Here is an 18035-nt window from a genome sequence, read left to right as displayed (position 1 = left end):
AAGAAAAAGTCAGGTGGTGTTAAATCTGGTGATCATGAGAGGGTACTAAACAGGTCTTCTGCATCCTATCCATCAGTCAGGAAAAGTACTGTCAGGTACAGATAGACGCTGACATCTCGATAGTAATGTGGGGGTGCACTTCCCAAAGAGAATACCAACAATGGAGAAAAAATTAAAACCAACAAGGTGCATCGTCTGCAGTAAGCATGGGAAACAGAGACTGCGTACCACTACTGGGACTGTGATACTGCTCTGTGCATCGAGCATTATGAAGATAATAAAAGAAACATTAAAAAAACCCTCAAAGGCAACACTAAATATGTTTTATGAATGTACAGTGTTTGATTATTCCATAAAATTCACAGAAATTATGACAACTTTAAATAGCACCTACTTTTACAATTCAACTAGGTAAAAATTTAAACCCCCATAAAACAGCTCCTACAGCAGAAAATATAACAAGATTTAAACGTTTCTGACATTAAAGGGTTAAAATAATGTCACAAAGAATTCATTTCATGAAAAGATGAAAAAGTCTGACTGTTTAGTCTCATGTTCATGTATACAAGAATTTATTGGTATTTTAAGCATGTAAATATGGAACTGCCATAAAAAAATAGGCAGGACAATATGTAACAGTTGATGCCCTTTGTTCTACAATGTAGAATTTATTGTTTGCTCACATGTAATAAGAACAAAGTTTGTAAAACATGAACACTGTATTCTCATATTTAGTATTTATTAATGCAATCACCTGACATATTTTACCACATATTTTAATCTTTCTCTGCAATAGCTGTCAGATGCTTATCAACTTCAGATTCATTCAGAACCCTGCAAAGACAAGAGAAACATTCATTCACAATAAATTTGCTCCTGTTATGAATCACACATTCTTCTGAAGGCCATTCAAGACTATCTCATGTCTTAGAATGTTTAATTTACAAAAGATAAACTTACCTGAACTTGGAGTTCTCTTTTGTAACAATGCCTACTTCAATTTCAGTAGGTTTGAAGTCCACTGACAGGACAGTGGATAAGCATGTAATGGCCAACTGTAATGGATTAAAATATATATATATACACAGCAAACGCCTATTATTTCAATATCTGACACTAAATAGTGACTAACCACAAAATTTTTATGCAAAAAACACAGTTGCACTTCCAGTCTTTATTGTGCATTCTGTTAAGGTCAATATCTGCCACACCATGGGTTACATATCATTTGACCCCATATCCCAGCCACAGCTGTACCATGATATGATATGGTGATAAGCCAAAGACTAAAATATGAATAAATTACAAATAAGTTATGAAGGAAACATTCCTTCTGAAACTATTTCCAAACAAACTGACTTGAAGAAGTGACCATAACATAAGGGAAGAAAACTGGCGTTTTGCTCATTGGTCTACACACTTCGAGAATTAATAAACAATATGCAATAACTTTTCTAAAAACCAACCTGGATGGCTTCCTCACTGGTATATTCTTGTTTCTTCTTGAGTTTCTTCTCAAGATAGCTGTTAGCTTCTGTCTGTTTGGAGCCCACACTAATGGCTCTATAACCACAAAAGTAACCAGCTGGATCCGTCTTATACACACATGGTCCATTCTCATCATCATACGCAATAAGTATCATACCTGAAAAAATAAATTACATTTGTAGGCAGACCTGAATCTATCGAATGCCCCAAAAATTATTCCTAATCATGCCATGAATTGTACTAAACTTTATCCCTATGAAAGAGCCCCTTTCCTACCCAATGGACATGATTGCAAGGGGAAAATCCCTATATCCATGCCCCCAACATCCAGCTACCACTTTACTGATCACAAACCAAAACCTGAAGCCACATACACACACGCACAAATAAAGCTCTTGTGGCGAACGTCAGTGTATCAGGAATGAGAGGAAAATTTATTTTTCATACTGTAAATCTACCAAAAATTTGAAGCAATGAAAGAAATGAATTTTCATGGTAGGCACAGCATCTACAGTATTATGATGAAAATTCAATTTCTAGACAGTCTGATTGTGACAAAAGGGAGAAACTTTACATTCTCATGTGTACAGAGTAATCTTGAAACTGTCTTATAAAGGTGAAGGTCATTTAACTGAAAGAAATTATGGAAATGTAAAGTAGCACCAATCAACCTCTACTATTACAATGATACACAGTTTGGCTCCAGTAATACTAAAATGATTTCACACTGTTCAATTTCTGTGGAGAAGAAATCATGGCTCTGAAGCTTGCTTGTACTTTTTAGTGCTTCTTCAGTGGTCCAAAGATGTTAAAGTTGCTAGAGGCAAGGTCATTTATGTTAAAGTTATAAATGTGCAGCACATCTGATGAGAAATGACCACTTGGGAGACCTACTTTGCAAAGTACGTGTATGGATTATGTGTTATGATATCTATGCGTTTGTTGGGCCTTTCAGGTTAATAGTCAAAGTGTACAAGGTAAGACTTAAGACAAAATATTGATTACCATAACAAGTATAGCATGGGCCCCAATTAAGTCAGTTGCATATATTCTTGAATGTGAAACAATGTGTTATACTACAATTTTTTTATTCACTTTAAAACAAAATATCTTACTGCAACCCAGAGGACGCATCTCCGCATTTTGAGTGTAGACTTGTGAGATATCAGCTACCCGTCGACACAAGGTATCCACAGGAATATCATAACCATTCTTGTACTTCCAGTTGGCAGCTTCATAGCGAGCACGTTGCACTTGGGATTTGCTATCCGCTATAACAACATAATATTAGCTAGAAAGTTCAATAAAAAAGTGCTTACTATATCTAATTTATAATAAATCTGGCTACATACAGAGAGAAAATAAATATTCTGTATAAAGGGCAATTCATATTCCTAAGTACATACTTGGGACGTTGTCAGGGAGATAATTTGGAGCAGAATATGTAAATGAACAGTTGTCTCATTGGCCAACATTTCAGAGATAAGCCCAATTTGGAACTTCTAGTTGTGATTTTGTGCATGACTATGCAGTGGATCCTTCACGCATACCAACACGGAGGTTATGTATTGCTCACATTAGTTCCCATGGCAAAGCAATGACAACAGATAAACTTCTTTACCAACACAGTTTTAAATATGCATTTTGTATATGGTGTTTTGAATGGAAATGCTGCAGATTGAAGGAATTACAGCAGATGTATCAAGATCTGAGGCAACCTAATGTGTTGTTGCGATACCAGTCTGAAGGAAACTGATAGTCACAACACCAATACACAATGTAGGGAATGAAAAGAAAATGTTTGATGCCATACATGTTAATCCATCAACTGGAACTTCAAAACTTAAACAGGCTGCTATCTGAATACATAGCAGGCAATTGTACACTATTCATGTTTTGACCGTATAAGGACAAGACCATTGTGCACGCGTGTATGTATGAGTGCATGTAAGCACTATGGAAAAGGTGATAAAATATGCCAGGCTGTATAGAACCCTGACATTGACCTTCCCTACCGTGTTCTGAAGCTGCAGTTTTGGTAACTTGTCATGTTGGCATTAGTGCATAGGAACAAGATAATTCTCTCAAAGTACATCTGTCTTTGCGGCCACATGCTTGGACACGAGAAGGAACTGGGATATATCATCACACGTGGGAGGAAGGAGAGGTATCTGATAAAGCAACAACGGGAACTGACTGCTGAGATAATTCTGCCATATGTTTATCTCAGATTCTGAAAGAAATCAACCTATCTTATACTTACCAATCATCCCAGTCATGACACATCCTATTCTGTCTGTGAGCTTAAACAGGTGAGTCACAGTAGAAGCATCAAGCAGCTTGTCCTACAGAGATGTAAGAAACAGAGCATCAAATTAAGGATGGAAAACAAAAACTTCTTGGTGTGTTCTTACTTACAAATAAAGAGATTAGAATGTCAACACAAAATACAAGTAATCAAATATATTATTTACATCTTTTCAATACAAGGCATCATCGGATGGTACTGCTGAACTAGAAGGTAGATATCTGATAGTTATATGAGGGCACAGCCTTTCCACTGTCAGTTGCTGTCAGTCACTACAAGTTAGCAACAATGTTAAACTTCATTGCATTGTCCTCTTATGAGTATATATGTGCAGAAAATGGCCAAATCTACACTACAGCATCAGGTATATGACTCTTATGTGAATTGTAACTCTGCTAGGAAGAGACAGAGGAAATTAAAAAGAAAGTTTCTGGGCATTTGAGTTCCAAAAATAAACACTATTCATAACCTTGTCAATAACATAACCATAACTGACTTGTTAACAGCTCAGAAACCAAGATGCCAACACAGAGGATTAACAGAAGAAAAGTTGGATGAAATCAGAGCTGTTCAGCTTGAAGAATCACCTCACATGTCTCTTAAATTCCTTTGACAAGAAACAGGAACTATGAAAAGGAACCATGAGAACTTCAACATTAATTAAATTATGGTATTATACAATAGTAATGCACTCCGTGCAGCAAATAATTCAGTAACCAGGCTTAATTTCTGAAATTGGTCAGCATCATGCCCCAGCTGTGCTTTATCCCTGGGAAAGGCTGCCAGTACCCACTGAATAGGAGGCTGGGTGGACTCCAGAGCCAGTCTGGACGCAGAGGCTAGAGGAAAACTCTTCTGCCCCATCAGGGATAAAATCCTGGCTGTGCAGCACGTAGTGAGTCACTATACTGACTGAGCTGCCCTGACTCACATGATATGAACTATGATTTTTATAACAAATGTTAAAACTAATATATTTTTAAATGTTAGTTTATAATTTTAACTACAACAATACTTGAATCTACTCATATCACTATTGCAGTAAAACCAGTACTGAATGGAATCATGTCAATGGGGCTAATTTTAGCCCTAACAGTAGTTCATATCATATGTGTCATACTACCTGAAAACTTGATGATGTAAACAATACATCTGAACACTTGCAAGTTGTGTTGTCACCCTTCTAACCCTACACTGTAGAATCACTCTTGAAATAAGATATCCTGTTATGTAATGATATATTAAAGTACCTTTTCTTGTACACACAACAAACCTTACTAATTATGTACGACCATAATCAGGTGACACAGAATACACAATAAAAATGATAATAATTGAACTGTATGACAATGCCTAGAAATTAATATTTTGCTAAAATACTATCTGTTGTGTAGATGGAAAGAAAAGCTGTATGTTTCTTTTTCCTGTAGTTATGTCTACGTGTTCGTCCTCTTCACACGGTTAAGTACGTTTTACAAGTGACAATGTAGAAATTACCATAGAACAAATACCTTCTTTTTGACAATGAAAAATTAAATTTTTGCAGATTCACAGTTTTATCTCTGGGCTCATATGAAGTACTTGGGGTGGGGGGGGCAGCAGTTCTGTAATGTCTCATTTTGGCATATTACTGATGGATCAACCTTCAATCTTAAAAGTTTAGTGTTATGCAGCATAACATTTTCCTACCCTTGTACAGTATATACACTGAAACAAGAACATACCACATGTGATAAGAGAAGTAAATATTGTGTTGGTACCCCAATGAGCTGCATTCCCTGCCAGTTTTTAATTTTTGGACAGATGGCTTATTTAGTTAAGTTTTCCCTTGTTTAGTGTCATAGATGAACTTATATTAGTAGGTGTTAACCATTTTTGTGCTACACACTTCTGCAGAAGAGCACCCATTTCCATGGTACTGTAGAAATGTTGGACAAACAAGACCTAATATACAGTTCAGAATGAACAAATTACTGCAGTATTATATTCTGCCACAACAGGAAGAGTTACAAAATACTACAGTCGCCAAGTGAAATTTCTCTGTCTTATTGGAAGGATATCCTTTGCCTTTAAAAAACAAGCTTGTCATTTAAAACACAAACAAAATTAACTGATATGTCAGAATATATAGTTATATCAGTAACAACAGAGAAGTCTACAAGGCTTCTGAACAGATTTCCAATCATAAGATATGACAAAAATGTGGTTCATTAAAATACATAATATAGAAAGCCTGAGAATAGCAAAAAAATACTCAAAATGACGCATTAAAGAAGCTTGTAAAATTGTGACACTTAAAGGATTAAACACCCTCATGAAAGCAAACATAGTATTGTTAATTCTTTGCTCATGAAATCTGACCTCGCTGAGACATACAACAACTAATCACAATAGTATGGGTGGGGACACCTTCAGTTCAGTTGGTACTAAACACACAGTAAGCAGTTCAGTGTCGTGAATTTTGCCATTTCGCCACTGCAAGACTGGCCTGAACCATCTCACTAGGCTGTAAGATATTCCTGGTAACACTTCTAAGTTGGGCTCTGCACCCAAATGAAACCAGTCAGGAAGCACACGATACAATCGGCCCACCCTGTTGCATAGCGTCCTCCTGACTGGTTTTCACCCAAGCTTCACGAGAAAAAGAATCTGCTGTAACAAGCATGAAAATGGTTGTCTTCTGGGATGTTGCGCTGTGAAGACTGATAGATATTGGTATACGTTTCAGAGGTACTTCTTGCCTCTATCAGGGCGATGATCATCCTGGCAAGTCGACGCAACAACACATATGACAAACATTTTCATACTCTTCGCCGTAAGAATCTAAAACCCCTCATACTAACAGGCACTTTTTTCTGAGTAGCTATGACAGCTGTATCCACTCCTTTCAGGGCAACAGAAGTCAGTCCTCCTTGGTTAATAGCTTTAAATGCATATTCTGAAAAGACAAGAAAAATGTCATTAAACAAACCTGTAGACTGCAGAGTCATTGTGCCCCTAAGAAGCTTTTGTTTCAAGAATCCAACTCCGAAACCCAAAACTAACTTCATGCAAATAGAGAAATTCTTTAAGAACACTGACTATCAAAACATACCAACTTGATACAGTCTACCTTCGGGAGAAAATATAGTAATATGTCTGTCAAACCCAGCACTACTTCCACGCGCCATGTTTCAGAGAAACAATAACCTAGCCTCAGATGATATGAACAAAGATCATACCCACCAAAATAATAAAACACGAACAGTTGGTGCTACTGTAACATACATACAAAGACAACCAAACTGTGGTCAATTAAATTGGAACCAAGAGTTCCAGATGCGATCCTTTGCACGAGATGATGTTTCATCTGACCACAACGTCCAAATATGAAATGACTGAAAATGTATTACTAAAATACACACATGTAGCACCATTTTATGCGATCTTTACGAATTCTGAATGACAGTTGTATATAATGAACAGCGTTTGTTATATCAACGTTTGAGGTATCATCTATGACTTGCGAATAAAAATTTTTACAGGACGATGCTGGAAGGAATTATGGAGTTTAACAGGGATGGTGAGAGTGGTGAAATTAGGTTGTACTTAAGTTATAATTGGGGATTGAGTATTTGAAGTAATTCTTTGTTTATGTCCAATTAACTCTGCTGTGAGTTTATATGTGAATTTTTATTCAGAACATGCACATACCCGATACAATCCCTTGAAGGGTGAATGGGTTCTAGTATCACCACATAGGACAAAGAGACCTTGGTGTGGTCAAGTGGAAGATGGACCCGACGAAGGAATTCCAGAATTTGACCCCAAAAATCCTTTGTGTCCTGGTGTAATGAGACATATTGGGCAGGTAAAAATCATCAATGTAATACTTTAACATTTTCTCTTGGGTTATAATACATTCGTTGATGAAAACCAGTTTTTTAAAGGAATTAATACCTTCGGTTGCAGTCACATTGGGGCAACATGTTTTACATATATTAATTTTTGTAGACATGTTTTGACAATTTTAAAACTCATCAGCTTATCCTTCCCAGTACCATAATTTTTCCCATCACATGCTTGTTGGTCACTCACAAAGAGCAGTGCCCAATTCATGTCAGTTCTTTTGGAAAACACCATTGATGGCAAGAGTGGTAATGGCTGCAGCAGAGTAATAGAAGTTTCCTGTATGCGCATGACCTGGAGACCAAACATCTTGCCACAGTGGTTAGCACTCCTGCTTTTTCATTTGCAAGTTCCCATTTTGGATATATGCTCCTCAGTCCCTCTAGGCAGGTGTTGTGTTAGAACCATATAGGAGGTCATGACTGGTTTGTCTTCATTATCTTCATCTGTGAGCAATGAGAAACTGGAATAAAGTAAATGACAAGATGCCATTTTTGTATTATATTATTTTCTGTGTGAAGCAGTGGAGTGGCCAACTGTTTTTAAGATAATGTGTGCATGTAATGAAAGCTGCACTGTTTCTAAGACTTAATTTTTTTCAGATACTATATCTTTCTGATTTGATTTCCAGCTATTTTATGTTGTCTGTAACTGAAAACATCAATATCAGTAAAGACATGCATTTACATGTCATCTTACTGATTCGACAATAGGTTGATGTATATTGAATTTAATTTATTTACATTTCATGAATCTTTCATAGGGTGTAGATCATGTCATATTACCAAGTACTGTACTTGTTTCTAATGAAAATATAAATTATATAGCTATGACAGTAATTACAGAATAAACAAGAAGTTTCACAGTGCTTGCATTTTACCCAGGTGGAAAATACATACTATTATCAGTGCAAAATAACATTTTTGTTTAAAGACTACAAGCAAATCCAAAACTAAAGATAATATTAATTTTTTTCTTATATAGGTAAATCCCAACTACAAGTCTACATTTACATTCACCAATGATTATCCAGCTCTTCTTGAAGATGTTCCTAGCCCACCACCAAGTAGTGATCTGTTATTCCAAATGGAGAGTGCTCAAGGAACATGCAGAGTCATGTGTTTTCATCCAAAGTCAAATATAACCCTTCCTCTTATGACAGTATCAGAGATTCGGGACATAATTGACAAGTTAGTTTCTATTTCGTTTGTTATACATTGTACTGCTATATTTTAAACCTTGAATCATAGTAATGTAATTGTGTTTAAATTATGATCTTCGGGGTTGTGACACTCCGCAGTTATGTAGGTGATTTCCAATGTTTCAGAGGAATCTGATGCCTTTATGTTTAGAGTAGAAGCTAGTAGAGATGGGATTTGGGTCGGTTATGCAAAAAGTTGACAGTGGAACCACGGTTCCGGAGAATCTGATGTAAATACGTCTCTGTAATGTAATGAAATATATGAAATGGTGCTGTTTTTTTATTAATTTTTTGATGATTTGTTGTTCATTGGTGTTTTGATTTAAGGGTTCTGTGTTTGAATCTGACTGTAGACAAACATATTTACTTCCAGAAAAACTGATATTTAGAAGTTAATTCAGTTGACTGAAACTGTGATTCTGCTCCAGTTTTGCACAATGTCATTGAACCTTGCTGTAGTTTCCTGGTTGAAATAATGAGTATTATGTGTCAACATTTTACTGTTACTTTTGATACAGACATTTGTTCTCCATTTTTCTCATTGTTAGCTCATAAGTTTCATAAAAGAAGGTGCATTTATGTTGTCAGCAATAATTCAGGTGGTAGTGTATTTGTATGCTGTGCAGGTGACTGTGGTTCAAATCCCATTGAGGTGATTTTTAATCATTGTGATTTATTTGGGGCATAAAATTCTATTTCTTCTAAAATCTGTGCATTTACTTGTTTTATTTCTTGCTTTATTCACATTCAAGTATGAGGATTGATTTGAGATTGTTGCAACTTTATATTTTTTCAACATTTTGACAGCTTTCACTGTTTCTTAAAAAGTTTAATTGTCCATACTGGTAATATATTTTGTCACATGTCCATCTGATTTTGTTTCTTCTTGAAATATTGGACGCAACCTTCAATTAGCTTGAAGGACTTATTTTCAGCATGCCATGTTGAGAAACTAACTGCACCCCTCTCATTCTTGAATGTGGATAAAGGAAGAAAGGAAATGAGTAATTGCAAAGATTTAAACTAGAATGGCTAAACCATTAAACCATGCATTTGAAGTCTAGCTGGCAGCCCCCTAATTCATGGATTTAATTCTCCTGTTCCCATTTGATGAAAGTTAACATGACAACTTTTAGAATACAACTCCTATACCATATTCCATCTCAACCTATCAAGTGGTAAGAGAGAACAGACAGACGCAGCTTGTCCATTATATGTTAATTTGGGCATTGGATTAAAGAAAACAATTATTACTATAAAACTAATGTTACTTCATAAGGTTCTGCATATTAATTTTATTTGCTGGTAGATGGATAGAAGAACTTACCGAACTTGGTAAGAAGTATATATGGGTCCAAATATTTGAGAATAAAGGAGCTATCATGGGTTGTTCTAACCCACATCCTCACTGCCAGATATGGGCCTCAGGTTTCTTCCCAAATGAACCACGTATCAAGGAACACTACCAGCTTGAGTATTACAAGAAATTTAAGAGGCCCTTACTTATGGATTATGTTTCCAAGGAACTGGAGAAAAAGGTGATGTATTCTCCACTGCAGCACACGGTTGTACTATAATTATTTTGTTCAGTCTTGGGCACTGTTATATAACAATTTCCAGTGCCTGTTGCATCAGTATACCACTGAAGTTAGCTACTGGTGTCACTTTGAACAAGATGTTTGGTTTCACCTTCTGCTCTGCAATTAATATCCATTGTGGTATTACATAAAGTATGGTTTTATATAGTGCGACATTCTATGCTTTGTAACAAACCATCGTCTTATGAATTGTATGATTTAATATGAATTAATTTTGTCACTGATGAAGACCTCTTGAGGTTGAAACACGTTTGGCACTAAGTGTATTTCATGTGTAAACAGTTTTGTTTGTGTGCATGATTGTATTTATTTTTGATAAGATACTAGATCAGGTCACCTATGACATGATGTGCTATCCCAAAGATGTGCAATTTTATGACAGATTATGATGGTACTATTTAATGTGTAACAATAGAAGACTCCAAAATGTTTTGGTGTTTCGACAGTGAAATTTATGTATATGTACATGTGTGTGTGTAAAATGTGTGTTTGTTTATATGCTATTTGAATACATAAACTTAATAAATCTTGGTATTTAAAACACTGCAACCATGACTGAAATAATTTACTTCCAAATTTCAAGCTTTACAATTACATGGTGTAAATTTATAATCGATTATAGAAGGTAAACACCTATTGAAAAAATCACTAGCCTTCAATCAACCAAATAAATATTTCTTTGCATTTCTCAGTGGGAGATTCTGTTGTCTACATAATGTAATTTTAACTCTTATCCTGCTGTGCTCTCTCTGCTATGAATTTTCTTAATTTCATCATCAGGAACAACATGTAATCAAAAAAATAAACTTCATTCATCTTTGGAATATGCTTTTTTAGATAACTTTTGGATTGAAATAAAATTGTGTTTGATGTTCTGGAAGTCCACAATGCACTTTAAACTAAATAGTGAACCATCACACAGCAGTACTTGTTAATCCTTTCACTCATAAGAACAGGAGAGCTACACCATGCAGAACAGCATTCTTATTAAGTTTCACCAAATATTCAGTGTTGAAACATTGATGTTTATTTTGATAAACTTCACAGTAAAGAAGTAAAAGAAATCTAAGACTTATATACATATTGAATTTTAAAGGTACATACACAATATAATTATGTTTACACATAATGGAATAGTGTGTAGACATATTTAGCTGTGACAGCATAATAGAGAATATTCTTATAGAAAGGTACAGTATTAAATAATTGATTATTTTATTCACAGTGAACAAGTATAATGATGTCAAAGCATTTTTATGTTTGTTTATAACAAAGAGATGCACACTTTACCCCATGAATGTGTCTTTCAAATGTACACAGTTTAGTTTTCAGAATGTAATTATCTTTCGTTGGTTTTACAGGAACGAATAGTTACTGAAAATGTGGACTGGGTGGTGGTTGTGCCTTACTGGGCTGTATGGCCATATGAGACAATGTTACTTCCCAAAACACACTTGAAACGTTTTTCTGATTTGAAGAGTAAACAACGGGATAGTCTTGCATCCATCATCAAAGTGCTCACATCAAAGTATGATAATCTATTCAAGACTTCCTTCCCCTACACTATGGGATGGCATGGTGAGCATTCATCATATTTGCTACAGGAAATAAGAAAAAGTATATATATATATATACAGTCAAACCTCGGTTTACGAACTTAATTCGTTCCTGAAGGTCGTTCATAAACCGAAACTATTTTCCCCATAGGAATTAATGTAAAATGGATTAATCCGTTAATGGACCCCAGATGATTGCTTATTTTAAAATTTTACAACAGTACTTTGTGCACAAGTTCTTAACACAAAATCAATGGAAACCATTAAATCTATCACAAAAAAGATAAACACAACACTAAGCAGATCAAATATAGACGAAAACTTAATTTAGTTTTACCGTACCTGTATGGAGGAGAGTTGACGGCGTAAGTGGAAGGTGGTGAGGAAGTGAAATGTTATTGTTTGGAAGGGGATTCTTTTTCTTTTTTCTGTCTCTTGGCACCACTCGACTCTGCATCAGACTCACTGGGCCTCTGTCTCACTAAAAAGTTGTCCAGTGTGATTTGTTTTTGTCTACATTTTAAAATGTTTCTAAAGTGACACATGGCATTATCATAGAAAATGTTTATGCTGCGGCTTGCTACTGCTTTATCAGGGTGATATCGTTCCACGAAACTTTGCATCTCACCCCATTTTGCACAAATTTCACGGATCAAAGAAGTAGGAACATCCTCCCTTCCTTTCTCTTCCTCTGAAGACATTTCCTTCACAATCGCCTTTTGTAGCTGCTTCTGTAGTTGTTCCAGTTCTTCTGTGCTGAGTTCATCATTGTGGTCCTCTAGTAACTCCTCCACATCTTCATTGTTAACTTCCAAGCCCATGTTTTTGCCTAGAGACACAATCTCATCGATAACAGCAGAATCTTCATTGTCAAAGCCCTCAAAGTCTCTGCCTGCAACACATTCTGGCCACAATTTCCTCCAGGCTGAATTCATGGTCCTGTAAGTCACTTGCTGCCAGGCTTTGTCAACGAGAGTTAAGCAATGAAGAATATTAAAATGGTGTTTCCAAAAGTCTCTGAGTGTTAATTCTGTGACTCGGGGTATTTTCTTCTTCTACGAATACTGCCGACGCTGATACTCCCAGCTTATCGCTCCACGATGTTGACGGCTTGCGTGTTCGTAACTCGAGACACAGTACGTCATCCGAGATGCTTTGTGTTCGGAAAATTTGTTCGTAAACTGAATTGTTCGTGAACCGATGTTTGACTGTATTTATAAAGCTCAGCAAGGTCATTACAGAAAGCAGTAATACCACAAAATGAATAGAAAGAAATGAAATCAGAAAAAAAAATTTGTGGGTGTGCTTGTGCATATAGCTGTATAGAAAGGAGTTTACACACACATTGGCACATAAGATTATTTGCATCTGTATAAAATTCAAGTTCCTCAACCTGGTGTAAAATTATGTGAAACTCTTAATTTGCCTGTCAGTAACATTGGGGGCATTACTTTGAAATTATTTAAACACGGATATATTAAGATTTGAAAACAGTCAGGTTCTTATACAGCTTGGTTTTGTTGTTACTGAATTTGGTTTTATCACATTTCAATATACCATCCTAGTGGGATACACATGAATTTTTCCATGTTGACTCCATATTGTTTCCTTAGTACAACTGTCAAGTTTTTATATAGCCTCATTATTGTTAGTTTTTACTACATTTTACTGTACCATCCTGGTGGAATACAGATGAATTTTACTCCACTGGTTTTGTATTTTTAACATCAGGTTAACTGCCAGGTTTTATTTGTTAACACAGTTGTTGGTGTACAACTGAATATCCAGGGAGTTGTCAGTGGAAATAAAATGGCATGGCACTATATCAGACTTGATTATATTGCAAAATGATGCATATGTATTTCCACTCATATTAGCAGTTGACAGCTAGCATGAATGGCATTTTTACTTGAGATTCCCTTTGAAAGTATGTAGAGAATTTCTTTTCTGAGTCTCTCTTGGGTGGAATGCAAGGGAGTCAGTATATAGAGGCATACTGCTGTAAGAGAGTGTAACTGTTTCTGTTATAATGCTGCTGTGTTTCAGGAGCTCCAACTGGCCCAAAACTTTATGAGGACGTAAGCCATTGGGTGTTTCACGGAGTTTATTATCCTCCACTCTTGCGCTCTGCCACCATTAAGAAGTTTATGGTTGGGTATGTAATTCTGCACTTTAGAAAATATGTAACTAATTCTTAAAATTTGGAAGGCTGTTAGATATAATAATCCACTGTTGTGCTCTAGCACTGTTTCTTTGACTGTAGAATAATATCTGAGAAACATTTCAAGTCTTACGTTTCTTGGTCATCATGGATTTTAAATCACTCACATTTTTATTTAGTCAAGGAGAATACTTCTGTCTGATGCTGTTCAAATCATGTTGATGAACTTTGTAGCTTCTTTTAATTTGGTATAATGATATGAACATAGCAGCAACAGGTTTCCCAAAATCCTGTAGTTTCATATTTAACTCATTTAAGTGATACATATCACTGAGAAGCATTAAGGTGGAAATCCATTGTGTATTATCTTACTATGAATAGTGTTATTTTTTACCTTAAAAACAGTTCTGTTTCATTTAGACACTCAGCAAATCAGACACACACACAAAACTGTCACTGGATACTGTTGCAAGTCTCTGTGAGCATACCACAATGAATCATCCTTTTTGAAAACCACTTTAAACTGTCTATTATATAAATCACTACTTTAGTGACAGTTTTTATTCCATCTTCCATATGATTTGTGACTGACTACATTCAGCACAAATTACTTATTGATAAACAGTATACTGCATTGACATTACTGTGAGATGATTTGTGAATAATAAGTCCCACTTCTTTGCAATCAAGATCTGCACTGATGATGCCTCCAGGTGGGCTTATTCCCAGATCCTTTTGTGCTTGCACCCTGACATACCCTTCCACTTGCTGGTGCTTCAGCATAATGGTTTTGACTTCCAGTATACCCAATAGAAACAGAAACTATTTTTAAAATAAATGGATTCACAGCAGCACTATAGTTATCAAGTCGAGTTGTTCACTTGAAATAGTCAGTTTGCAGAATTGTTCACAGACTTATTTATCTTTATGGCTAAATGAATTGAAAATGTGATGTCTGTGCTTTTATTTTAATTTATTTTTAGTTGCTCAGAGACATTTTTGTTCATTTTTATTACCCTGTCCCTTCAACGTGTTTTGACTGCTCTGCAGATCTTTGTTGCACTGCAAAAACTTAATCTTATTTTGGAAATATTTAAAACATGTGCCAGTGACTCAACATTGTTGTATTCCAAGTCCCATGTTTGTTAAAGCATTTTATTATTTACTCTTGCATTAAAGAACCTTTTAAGTGTTTTTTTTATGAACAAATGCACCATCTGTCTCTTTTTCTTTTTATCCATGCACCTTTTGACAGTATTTATTGGACTTTGTTTTCAAGATATTAATTTTCCACTTCTGGTTTTCAGAAAACATTGCAGCACTTTCCAGTTCACTCCCTTTCACTTGCACTTGTGATGATTCAAATGTATGTGCTTGGTCTTCATTGTCGAGAGACAGTTGTGTTTACTTATGCTACGGGTACATCCGGAAAACTGTTATTTGCTTTTGCAGCACGTGGTGAGAGGACCTGATGTCAGTTCACAAGTTATAGGGACTACACTTCAGAGCCACAAACTTATCTTAGTGAATGCACTATGAACATTTTTATTCTCTTCTTATTTCAGATATGAAATGCTGGCTCAGTGTCAGAGAGATTTAACTCAGGAGCAAGCTGCAGAGAAACTACGAAATGTACCAGATATCCATTACAAACAAGAAAATGAGTGAAAATATTAATTATGAGAGATGAGAGAAATCCAAGAACAAGCTGCAGAGTAATTACTAACCTTGCTAAAAATTAAAAGTAAAGAATCAAAGAGGTTATTATCTGTCAGCACTAACTAATCCAAATGTACTCCCTTAGCAACAGACAGTTCTGCATGGCTTCCTGTGCATATGCGGCACTAACCTAATCCGATCTTAACTAAACCTACCTGCTTAGCAACTGACCATTGTGCATGGTTGTCTGCTCATGCATTTCACCTTACTTGTTCCAACCTAATCTATCTTACGGCAACGAAACCTAATTTGACCATATCCCCTCACTTACAAACATATCATTGCACACGGTCATTTGCGCATGTGCATCACTACTGACCTAATCTAACGTAACTTAACCAAATCAAAGTTCTTAGCAAATGGCAAATGCGCATGGTTGTTTCCACACATGTGCCATTAACCTAACTAAACTTAGGCCAACATTGACTTACATTAGGTACGCTTTGGTTTCGTGCAGAGGCCGGGTCCGTCACAGAGACCATTCATACAGACACTGGTTCGGGTGGGGAGAATTTGAAAAAAATTCTAATTCTTCAAAATTTTCGGAAAATCAAAAAAGTAGGAAAATATCCAAAAAGCGCACGTAACTAAATTTTTTTGAAACATTTCGACTTCAAATTTTTAGTTATTTTCGCTTTTCATGCCACTTATAAACATTTTTATAATTTTTTGAAATTTTGAAATTTTTGGAGAAATCGACAAAAATTTCAACTTTTAAAATTTTCGAAAAATAAAAAAATGTAGGAAAATGTCCAGAAAGCGCACCTGGTCTGCCATTGTCGGTCCATGCCAGACTCAGTCTCTGTTGGATCCTGTCTGCCTGACACACTCCCTGCCGGACTCCATTTGTAACGGACCTTTCCTCTGCTGGACCCAGACTCTGACTGCCCCGTTCTTGCTGGAACTGGTCTGCTGTACATGATCAAATTTATAATTTCTTTTATGAAACTGCCTGAAGTTTCACTACTGTTTTCAAAAAAGGATACCAGTGGATACTATCCTGTGTCTACAACCTCACATACTATTTCTGTAAGATTTCTAACAATATTATCACCCCACCAATGTCTAGGTCTCACAAATGTTTTGTTCTCCTTAGGTTTCCTGATCAAAATTGTGTGTATGTGTAGTTCTCAGTATACACAATACCTTGTTACTGACAGACTAACTTGTGAATTGCTGATTTGAGTCCCTTATTTTCATCAAAATAAATATTTCAATTGGAGAACTAGAAATAAAATGTTCTCAATTCACTATTATAAATCTTGTGAACATATCAAACAGAACTAACATATTTGCAGATCTACATATTCTGAACACAAAAATTAGCCATCAACCCACATGGGAACCTTCAAGTTTGAATAATTCTTCTCTTGTGAGATTTCAGGTTCTCACAGTGGCAAGTATGAAGATGACTCTCTTGAGGGATGTGCCATGCAGTCTGGTAAATATTTACCAATGCTTCAGAGGTGCTTGGTGCCTCCATCATTAGGACGATCTCCGACACCTCAGTAAACTTCTACCAGGCTACACAGCACACCATCCCAGAAGATAGTAACCTTCAACTCTTCTTAATAAATATGACATTTGAAATTTCTGTGATATCAGCAAGTTCTGCTTGATTATAATCTGAGTTTCTGATCATAAAACAACACAATAACATATGTGCAATTTTATCACAATATATTATATTTCATTTCATCAGTACATACCTTAACAATCTACCGAGCACTTTAGAAACTCAAAACAAAATAATGTTAAAAGCAGAATTAATTTTAACCAAGTAAAATACTAGCTAAATCAAACAGAATGGCTTTGTATTATTATACAAAGTAACAAAAATTAATACTCCCAGCTACATACTTATCATGGATCTTCATGGCTTACTACAAGCAACAAAATTGTCTTCATATGGCAGCATTTCCTGCAGCAACTCTGTTCTTCACATCTTCATAGGATGGCAAAGACTGTAATATAATACCTTTATAAATCAAAACAGTAGAAAAATAATTTATATATACATCACTTAGTAAATATGTCTAGAACACACAAAGTGCATTGTTTTTAAGGGCAGATAAATGAAGGACATGTGTAACTTATATGTAGTATATTTATGCAT

The 18035-nt window shown here is 35.6% G+C and overlaps 3 protein-coding genes and 1 long non-coding RNA gene across 12 annotated transcripts in view; 2 read left to right on the top strand and 2 right to left on the bottom strand.

Annotated features, from left to right (window-relative positions):
- LOC147871152 (uncharacterized) overlaps positions 1–18035 on the top strand; it is a 299440-nt gene that overhangs the window by 280620 nt on the left and 785 nt on the right. The window lies entirely within an intron of this gene.
- LOC110834335 (proteasome subunit alpha type-6) lies at positions 556–7035 on the bottom strand. The gene is made up of 7 exons (XM_022073387.2): positions 6891–7035; positions 6640–6734; positions 3752–3833; positions 2604–2759; positions 1467–1645; positions 961–1055; positions 556–834 (listed from the first exon to the last, which is right to left on the bottom strand). Exons 1-7 carry the CDS (start codon positions 6964–6966, stop codon positions 777–779), a joined length of 741 nt encoding a protein of 246 aa, XP_021929079.1. The 5' UTR covers positions 6967–7035; the 3' UTR covers positions 556–776.
- Positions 7136–18015, top strand: Galt (Galactose-1-phosphate uridylyltransferase). Of its 7 annotated transcripts, none has more exons than XR_015532641.1 (8): positions 7136–7358; positions 7477–7646; positions 8669–8874; positions 10195–10423; positions 11845–12061; positions 14086–14194; positions 15766–15944; positions 17304–18015. XR_015532641.1 is itself a non-coding variant. In XM_087340666.1 (8 exons), exons 1-7 carry the CDS (start codon positions 7325–7327, stop codon positions 15866–15868), a joined length of 1068 nt encoding a protein of 355 aa, XP_087196792.1. In that variant the 5' UTR covers positions 7136–7324; the 3' UTR covers positions 15869–15915; positions 17304–18015. The 7 variants fall into 7 exon arrangements, 4 of the variants coding, with proteins under 4 accessions (XP_087196792.1, XP_087196793.1, XP_087196791.1 ...); XR_015532642.1 differs by having other exon boundaries at positions 17297–18015; XR_015532640.1 differs by having other exon boundaries at positions 15766–15960.
- The window catches only part of LOC110834329 (gelsolin, cytoplasmic-like), a 32057-nt gene continuing 31604 nt past the window's right edge, over positions 17583–18035 (bottom strand). For all 3 annotated transcript variants that reach the window (XM_022073372.2, XM_087340660.1, XM_087340661.1), the window contains one exon: positions 17583–17883. In XM_022073372.2, the coding sequence (XP_021929064.2) occupies positions 17824–17883 (60 nt within the window). In that variant the 3' untranslated portion in view covers positions 17583–17823. The remainder of the gene's footprint in view (positions 17884–18035) is intronic.

This window comes from Zootermopsis nevadensis, unplaced genomic scaffold (assembly GCF_977971745.1).
Source record: "Zootermopsis nevadensis isolate Lab colony 2312 unplaced genomic scaffold, Znev_1.0 Znev_ptg000061l, whole genome shotgun sequence".
In the NCBI taxonomy this organism is placed as follows: Eukaryota; Metazoa; Arthropoda; class Insecta; order Blattodea; family Termopsidae; genus Zootermopsis; species Zootermopsis nevadensis.
Note: the sequence above shows the minus strand (reverse complement) of the source record. Positions and strands in the feature narration are given on the sequence as shown.

Coding starts and splice junctions, on each gene's coding strand:
- LOC110834335 (XM_022073387.2), bottom strand. CDS start 6,966: ATGGCGCGTGGAAGTAGTGCTGGGTTTGACAGACATATTACTATATTT. Junction 1,646..2,603: donor GATGCGTCCTCTGGGTTGCA/GTAAGATATTTT, acceptor TTATTTTTTCAG/GTATGATACTTATTGCGTAT. Junction 835..960: donor AAAGAGAACTCCAAGTTCAG/GTAAGTTTATCT, acceptor TTGTCTTTGCAG/GGTTCTGAATGAATCTGAAG.
- Galt (XM_087340666.1), top strand. CDS start 7,325: ATGCTGGAAGGAATTATGGAGTTTAACAGGGATG. Junction 7,647..8,668: donor TAATGAGACATATTGGGCAG/GTAAAAATCATC, acceptor TTTCTTATATAG/GTAAATCCCAACTACAAGTC. Junction 14,195..15,765: donor ATTAAGAAGTTTATGGTTGG/GTATGTAATTCT, acceptor TTCTTATTTCAG/ATATGAAATGCTGGCTCAGT.